The sequence below is a fragment of the Lactuca saligna genome, chromosome 4 (genome assembly GCF_052625555.1).
Source record: "Lactuca saligna cultivar CGN05327 chromosome 4, ASM5262555v1, whole genome shotgun sequence".
Lineage (NCBI taxonomy): Eukaryota > Viridiplantae > Streptophyta > Magnoliopsida > Asterales > Asteraceae > Lactuca > Lactuca saligna.
Genome location: NC_136420.1, coordinates 185080377 through 185090020, shown reverse-complemented (window position 1 = coordinate 185090020; position 9644 = coordinate 185080377). Strand labels below are relative to the sequence as shown.

The 9644-nt window shown below is 34.2% G+C and overlaps 1 protein-coding gene across 2 annotated transcripts; it reads right to left on the bottom strand.

The window, feature by feature from the left end:
* Positions 1-6862: 6862 nt before the first annotated feature.
* LOC145038961 (transcription factor TCP18-like) lies at positions 6863-9127 on the bottom strand. 2 transcript variants are annotated; one of them, XM_078987150.1, is made up of 3 exons: positions 7786-9127; positions 7574-7630; positions 6863-7128 (listed from the first exon to the last, which is right to left on the bottom strand). In XM_078987150.1, exons 1-2 carry the CDS (start codon positions 8932-8934, stop codon positions 7574-7576), a joined length of 1206 nt encoding a protein of 401 aa, XP_078843276.1. In that variant the 5' UTR covers positions 8935-9127; the 3' UTR covers positions 6863-7128. The 2 variants fall into 2 exon arrangements, with proteins under 2 accessions (XP_078843276.1, XP_078843277.1); XM_078987151.1 differs by lacking the exon at positions 7574-7630.
* Positions 9128-9644: the final 517 nt, after the last annotated feature.

Here is a 9644-nt window from a genome sequence, read left to right as displayed (position 1 = left end):
GAATAATTCTCCTGTTCCTCAAGAAAATCCTATATTTCTTGATATGATTAATGAAAGTAAAATGACTCTACAATTCCTTCTATGAGTACTAATTGGATACAAGTTATATAGAATTTAGAATAAACAGACAATTGATTGTGTGAATCTGCCCTAAGCCCACAACCAAACATGGAATAGGGAATGAGGCAGAAGTCACACATCTCATTATTTGCTAGATCTTCACTGTATATGACCCTGGTGTATTCATTTGGTTCTTACGGAGTTAACTGTAACAATTCTTTATATTTGATGAAAACATTCTTTAAGAAAATCATATATTTCCTTTAGTAAAAATTGTAACAACAATAGTTCCTTCTATAATCACTTGGTTTATACAAGCTATATTTGATCTAATATCGAACGCATAGTTAAATCGGTGAATTTACCCTAAGCCCACAACCAAACAAGGAATAGGAAGTAAGGCGGAAAGCACACATTCGACTGCCTATCGGATATTAATTACGTATAATCCTGATGTATAAACTAAGGTATTATAAAATTAACCACGAAAGGTCCTTTAAGTTCAACTGGTTTAATAAAATGAATTAAACCCTTTTACTGATAAGTTTCTAGCTTATCCTACCAAATGTTATATCTGAAAAGTATGTTTTTGTACTAGAAAACGGTATATTGAATTTGTATACTATGACCTGACCCATACCTGGTACTCCTTATGATTACTTGGTGTACGGGGAATATATATATATATATATATATATATATATATATATATATATATATATATATATATATATATATATATATATATATATATATATATATATATATATATATATATATATATATATATATATATATATAAGATCGAATAGATAGTAGACTTGGTGAATTTGCTCTATGCCCACAACCAAACATGGAATAGGAAATGAAGCGAAAAGCACACATGATACTGTTTGTCAGATCCGATTAATATATATCCTTGATGTATCTACTAAGGAATCATAAAGTCAGCATTATTGGCCCCTTTCTAAATGAATGTACTAAGACTTGACTGTACTTTTGTCTCTTGTAAGTTTTCCCAAGTTTAAGACTATCTTTACTAGAAAATAGTTTGCATTACCTTTTATGTGAGAAGATCACTATATGAATGTAATGGGAAAATGAAAGTATTTGGTAATATTATATAAGTATTTACTGAATCACTAACTACCTTAAAACTAGTTTGTTAATTAAGGTTAAAGTGTGTAATGGTTGTAACCCTTCTTGATTGACTAGTATAAGAAACGATGTTCCAAAGACATCAAAATGGTATGAAATTTGTCACCCGTAGACCTGCAAATCCCATTGTATCTAGCAACAAGGTGTAGTATGGTCCATCCCGTAGAGATCTATACAAAAACTCACGATGTCCCTCAAGGAGACTCTAGTTACAAAATGTGACCTAACAAGTTTATTCCTAAGTCGTGAAGTCATGGTTTCACATTATTGTTATCTCGTCCTTGTTATTGTATGTTCCTTCTGTTTTTGCTATTTTATGTTCCTCCATGTGTCTCTTTATAGTATGTTCTTTCTGTTTCTCGTTATAGTATGTTTTGAACCCCTAAACTACACCTGTTATAGTTTACTAAAATGTTTGTTTTGAACTGTCTCTGATCTGTTAGAAAAGACTTGATTATCTACTGAGTTATGCTCCTACTTTAAAAGCAGAATTTTATAAACAATAAAGTAATATAACTTAAAAACAGGTTTTGAAATGATTTAGATTACTTATAGAAGCATAAGAAATCCTTTAATGTGATTGTCACAGATAAATATTTACACAATTATCATTGTGTTCAACTTGTATCCCCCCCCCCCCCTAAAAGCATTTAAAACATTTAAAAGATTGATTATAGGGGTTAAAACTCATCTTATGTGTGTTATTCAATTGAAGATTCGAGTAAGGATGAGAAGTTCCACGAATGGATTCCTGAGACACAAACGAGGCCTAAATGACATATAATGGCATATATAGGCATAATATTAGTGTTTAAAACAACTAACATGCAAGGAAACAACCTTAAGGATTAGGAAACACTTGAAATGAAGTGTTACAATCACATGTGATTGACTAAAGGGATTTTACTGCCAAAGGATGGTGTGTTCACAGCCACACTTGAGTTTACGGCCAAGGGAAGATGAGTTTACAACCAAGGCTCTATGTGTTCACGGTGAAAGGATAGTTTACGGCCACACCAAGTGTTTACGGCTGTAAACACTCCAAAATGATGCATTTTGGATCTTGATTCTTTCTAGTAGGGTGTTTGTCTCATGAGGATACAAGAGTTTCTAATGAATAACAAGATGGTAGAAGAAATACTCACACTTTGGATGACTTTAGGGTGTTCACGACCTAAGAACAACTGTGTGTTATTGGTGTTCTTGGTGAAAGATGATGATATTGAAGATCATGAAGGAAAAGTGATGAATCAATATGGAATCAAAGGGGTTTCTAAGTATACACAAGTAAGGGATGAGATACTTACGATTTTGAGGTGAATAGAGAGCCTTTATTGGATTATACTTGAGAGAGAATAGGGTGATTGCGGCCAAGAGAAGAAGAAGTGAAGAAAAAGTGGCAAAAATTCATCCTTATAGGAGGGGTTCACAACCTAACAAGGGTTCATGACCGTGAACATGGACCTCGGCCATGAACCTCACTTGTTGGGGTTTTATGGCTCATATGTTTTTCTGGGCTCTTGGTTCTTACTTGGTTCACTTCCTAACACAAAATCCTTGAGTGTACTAGGCTTAGAACTCATAAAATGATCCTTAATAATGATAAAAGATAGTAGAAACCAGTCTGACTCTTGATTGATTGGCTGGACTTACACAATAAAAATTTTCGGGTTGTCACACCAAGACTACACCGGATAGGCAAGTAGAATTCAGAACTGAATTTATGTCTAGTGTTGCTCCAATTTTCAAAGACTGCTATACAAAATAATAGCATTTGAATAATTGTCGACCAGCTGACTAACAGTGCACATTTTCTTGCCATACATGAAACATATCCAATAAAGAAATACGCACAAGTATACTTGGATGAAACTATTGCGATATATGGTGTGCCTCTAAAGATTACTTCCGATCGTGATAGTAGCTACACTTCTCATTCTCGGGCAAGTATGTAATGTGAATATGGATCTCGTGTTCCTCTCAGCACAACTTATCCTCTCCAGACAGATGGTCGGAAGAAGAGAACAATCCAAAAAGTAGAAAATGTAATGAAGGTATATGAAACACTTTATGGGTGTAAATGTCATACTCCATGTAAGGTCCAAATTTGCTTGTGTATCAATCACATCTACTTGATGGTGCAGAATCCCAATCAAACGGATGATGTCATATCAAATAGAAGAGAATGAGAAGAAGATGATGATGAATCTTGTATGTATTGATATGAATGAAGATCCAGATACAAGATTCACACACACACTAACACAGTCTCTTTTCTCTCTCTCTCTAGAACAACTTCAAATGCACACACTTAAGCTACTCTATTCTATTACAATTATGCACTCATCACCATATATATAGTAGATATGGGTTGTGAATGGGTTTACGGTCGTAAACCTGTTCGGCCGTAAACACCAAGTTGTTTACGGTCCAAGAAACAAAAAAAATACATTTTCCTAGAAAAGAAACGTATAAACCATATTTTTGACCCAATACTCCATTATGTTGGCATGATGTAGGACAGAAAGTCGTTGGTGGTCCTGAAATGATTCAAGACACCACTGACAAAATTCAAATTATACGAGAAAAAATGAAAGCGGTGCATGATCGGCAGAAGTCCTATGCAGAAAAGAGAAGACAAACTATATAATTCCAAGTGAGTGAATTCGTAACGCTGAAGGTATCCCCATGGAAATGAATTATGCTTTTTGGGAAGAAAGGAAAATTTAGTCCTAGATTTATTGGACCTTTCAAAATCATCCAGAGAATTGGTAAGCAAGCATACCGTTAGGAATTGCCAGAAGATTTAGCAGGTATTCATGATCTGTTTCATGTAAGTTATCTGCATAAATGTTTAAGCATATATGATGAAACAATCCCATTATCTGAGGTGAAATTGGATAATAAATTAAGATATGTAGAAGAGCCTGAAAAGATCATAAACGAAAGAACAACTGAAATTACGAAGTGGAGTTGGTGTTTGTCAAGTGGAAACACCAACGAGGCCCAAATTATACTTGGGAAAATCAGAATGAGATAAGAATGAAATATCCCCATTTGTTTAAATCGTTGTGATTTTGGGGACGAAATCTTCAAAAGGATGAGGTATTTGTAATATACACGTTCAACTATCGTGTTTTGTTAATTTTAAATTGAATATTATTAAATAATATATTGTTTTCAGTAATGAGTTCTAACAAGATAGTTTTATGATAATTGAAGTAAAACTATGTTTAGAATCATTGAGAAAAGTATTGGAAGTCTTATGGGATTCCAATCAAAAGTTAAATATTGAAATTAAAAAAAATATAAGATTTAAGTTGGAAATAAGTAGAAATAATGTTATTGAAAGTTGTAAATTATCTCGTTAGAAACGTTTAGATGAAAACCTCATCGAAATTCGAGTTATAACGAAGAAATTATAACTTATTGAACTTTCAAGACAAAACCGGCACGACGCCGTATGATGTAAAAAGTGAGTTAATGATAAACTACTTTTTAGCTTTAATGATCTAAATGAAAGTCATAGTATTCGTTAAACCAAGAACTTTCATAAAAAGAACGTCAAAATCTGACTTTGTATGAGGAAGTTATGATTTTTCTAAGATTCGGTATAGTAGTAAACAACTAAAAACTTGAAATAAAGATCGAGTGATTTTTAGGTATCACAACATAAATGGGAATCAAAGGTATCGTCAATAATAGTACAACGGTAAAAAGACAGACGAAAACGGACATCAGATGAAGAAGTCATGAATTTTGAACAGATTTTCCTGTCCCGACTCGTTAAAAATTATAATATTCAAAATAAATTTAAAATTAGCTGACGGAGTGTAAACGAAAGTTGTAGAGCATAATCTCACATTCGCATGGATATAATGAACGTAAAATCCGGAGCTCCTATGCGAAAGATATGGATTTTTGAAATTCTAGGCACAAACTACGAATATTATCCGAAGCTTTACGCCCAGCGTGCACGAGGCTACGGCCCGCGTACCTCGCACACAATCAATCCGGAGTCGTCCATGTCCTACTCTCCTTTGCATGCAGACACGTATTACGCTTTCATGACACGTCTGAGGCACAAGATCGGAGTAGATGCCACGCCTCGTACGCCCAACGTACTGTGAGGCTCCGGTCTTCTATAAATAGTATGCAAATTCTCCCGGATTTGTTTGGAAAGTTTACACTTTTACACTCTTTTCTTCATTCTAACATACTTTAACCCTCCCCCCCCCCCCCCCCCCCCCCCTTGAAGTCCAAGTATCATCCCCTACACCAAAAGCAAGTCCCGACGCAGGAAAGACCCCAAGAAATAATATTTTCAAGTTGAAACTTTGCCCGTGCAAGGCCCAGTTTTCAACAAAAATCCTCGATTTCATCAAGAAAGTCATTTTTAGAGATAAAGTGCTGCCCAAATCAGCATTTTATCATTCAGTTATTTCACGGTGAGTTCAATATATATGAACAATTGTATGTTGTGTGTTATATGTGTTATGTGTTTTTCTATGTTATTTTCCCGTGTTATTATTTCGTGCTATTATAATAGCAAAGCTATACCTTTGACCATGTGATCAATGAAAGGACTAGTATCACAGTGGTATTGGTATGTAGCCTCTTGCCTTGTAGAGCATGTCTCTCGTAAGAGAATGACTTCTACCCCTATGGCATTGGCAGAAGGTTAGATATGGCTAAAAGCCTAAAATCTACTAAAATATTTCATCAGAAATTGTATGTCTTCTGTGTTATTTGAGCCAAAACTTTATTGATGTATATCAAGTATGGAAATTATTATGTCTCATTAATTGTAAATCTTTGAATCAGATCATTTGTTGACATGGAAAGTTTACCACATGATTTACATATGTCTTTGTTGTTCTTTGTTCCTCGTTGTTTCTGTGATATTGGTATATATATGACATAACATTATATTGTATCTATTTTTGAACTCACGAAGCGTCGCCACTTATCCCTCTCAGTGTTTAACTATTGTAGTTAATAAGTATCCAGTATAGACACATACTATTGGAAGATTTAGAATAATCCAAAAAAATTACTATTGTATTTAGTGATCATATATGTAAAAAATTATAATTTTCTGGGTAGTTATGTAGTATATTAAAACTTAGTCAGTTTGTATTCGGTGTTTTGTAATCAAACTATCAATGTAAAAAATATTGTTTTATAAATATGCATGTAACATGTTTTGGAATAACATGATGTTGTTTTAGAAAGGGGTTCTTTCATATAGCTTTTCATGTTTAGTTTCTTTTAATTAGCTTCGAGATTAAGAAAAAGTTTACGCTTCCATGTTTTATGTTTTGATTAATAAATTACCAGCATTTTGCTCGCACGTATAAGGATAAAATTGATCAAGGCATTTGCATGTCTAGAAAAATATTATTCAATTGTCTGTCTTTTATTTAACAGCAAGGCTTTATTAAAAACATTCAATTGTCTGTAATATTTATTAGTAAAAATCAATTAAAAGCTTGGCATGTTAAGGGATAAATTCGATTAAGACCTTGGCATGTCTAAGGATAAATTCTATTATGTTTGACATGTTTAGGAAAGATGGACCTCATACTACTTGTTATAATTATGATGAACAACAAAAAAGAACTAGAACAACCAAGAGCATATAATTTAGTATGGAAGTTCTTAAAGGAAAAGAACCACAAGACACTACACTTATATTATTATTAAAATCGATTAGCGCTAGAGAATTAGGATGATTAGAATGCCTAAACTATATTATTTATAAAGTACGAACTATCCTAAAAACGAAGACCGGCAAACTACCAACAAAAGATTATGTTTCCTGATCCTAATTAAAGACTTGGAAACAAGAAAACCGAATATCTTGCAAAGAGGAAGAACTTGGCTCACCCTTCATCAACTTCATGAGGCCTGTAAAACAATGCAAAGTATTTGATGTAAAAGTTTTTTATTTGTTGAAAAAGGAAAACAAATATGAAAAGCATAGTGAATAATCCAATCAATTAGCCATCTATGGAGCTGTTAAATAAAAGTTATTATAAAAATAATATAATTAGTGGATGTTAATATCATTTAGGGTTGTCTAGAATTGAATGATCACAAATTCCTGATCATCCAATTCAACGAACATGGGACATTCGAAACCAAAAGAGAATAGATGATATGAAACTAGCTAATATCCTCACTATATTGATTACGAAAAGAAGAGCCGTTAAGACTAAGAAAAAATACTTATAAATAAACGTGAATCATCCACACATAAACATAATACCTACAAAAACTTTTCATATATAGTGCAACACAAAGAAAATCCAGTCGAGAAAATCTTATAACAGCTTGAAGACGTAACACTGACCTAATTCTCGTTGCTTTCCCATGGCTTACCAAGAATCGGAAAGTCAGTGAAATGATGCTACAAACAAAATAATACTTCATTATGTATATTTTCGGAGCATACCAACCAATGATATGCATCATTAATTAATTTTTGAATGCCATTTTATGAGTGAGCTACTCTAGATTGTCAGTTATTTAGGGAATATATGAACTGAAAATAGAATATTTTACCTCATAAGAAGGTCCAGGATTATGCTGATAATTAAACAAGAAAGATGGGCTCCAACTGTTTGGCATCGCTGACGATTTATCACCAACAAACCCTTGCTTAATTTGAATATGGGAAATTGGATATTCCGCTTGATCAGTTGTTTGAACTTGGTTTTCTCCAAAGGGAATCCAAGACCCTAATCGATTTACATTTTGATTCATCACCTGATCGAAATGTGGTCTAAATTTAGAATACTGATCAGACCCAGAACCACCAACATCACCTCCACCGATCTTGTTATTTCTCTTTTCAGTTGTCCTCTTTCTTGCCCTTGCTCTTGCTTGTTCCCTAGTTTCTTTAGCAAGAGAGTGATGAATATACGCACTTTTCCTAACTCCTCTATCAACCTTTTTCTTCTCTTTGTTACTGCTAGAGGAAGTAGATTTAGCGTTACCTACTCTCATCACCGTATCTTCCCTGATTTTCTCCATAGATTGATCTTCAATTCCAGACATAACTTCACATTCTGAAGCAGAAGAACCGCTGTTTGATAGACCAATGAGACTGCAAGTACGGTCTAACTGTTGTGGGAGTAGATCTTGAATAGCGGGTTTTGATTTCATGAGCAGCCAGTCGACAGTATTGCTGGCCTTATCGAACCCAAGCATATCTTGCAACCTGAAGAACCTTTTTGCAACATCAAGAGACAATCTCATCCTTCGGTCCCTTGGGCCTTGAGCTGTGTTTATCTTGCTGTGACGATCTTTCTTGGAAGCTTTCTTTCCCTTTAAAGAGGTATTCTGAAGAATTACATGAGTGTTAAGGTGATCGTTGCCAGTAGCTGTAGCGTATTTTCCGTTATTGTAGCTTGGCTTTTCCATGGTGTACTGCAGATTACTAGTCTTCCGAGTTGAGTGTTGATGAGCTACAATGAGAGTGTCGTGAAAATTATGATCAGTAGAGAAGGGTCGTTGCTGTTGTTGGAAAATCTCAGGTTCGTGTATGTGATGAGGGCCATACAAGGTATGTGAGGAAGAGGATGAAGGCTGGTAATAATCTTGAGAGGGTAATTTTGAATGATTTTGAAGATTAAAGTTGATGAAAGAAGTCTTTTGGTAGTTACTTGTTGAGAAAGAGGTGTCCCGATTGCTGTAGAAGGAAGGATACATCTCCTTATAAGTCTACTTTCCAGAGAGTTAACTACATATATATTAGATATGTTGACTATACGTATGATAGATCTAGAATGGACCTTTGAGAGCTTAATTTAGTAGTACTAATCCAAGACCTATCACACTACAAGAGAGAGAGAGAGAGAGAGAGAGAGAGAGAGAGAGAGATGCATTGAATCAAGTTAAGTGTCACAATATGAACCGATTCTCTCTATCCACTCAGTGAGGACTATACCAACTAAAATTTTCCATGACAACACCTGGCCAGAGTACTAGCTTAAAGGGTTGCCTAACTTTTACTCCAAAAGGTAAAGATAGGAATCAATAAATCTTCATTTTTCCAATGGATCCTTTATTAGGGCACTACAAATATATGTATAATGTCTGATATATATGCATAAAAACAAACGGAAAATGACGTCTATTTCTGTCACATTCAGCGTTTGGTTATAGCTCAAATATTGCTCAATGATCACTAGAAGGCATGTCATCCGCAAATCCAAGTTCTCCATTCATTAAATCTTATATGTATGCGTTCTGTTTTACAATAAAACAAAACTTAAATAAAGCACTCACAGCGGGATGTAAAAGAGGAAAAGATAAGGAAAAGGAGAAAAAGAAACAAGTGAAAAAGAGCCTCTGCCCTAAAATATCCAAAGTAGATAATATCATAATAACACCTGAACTCGGAAGATCAAGAGCTTTAT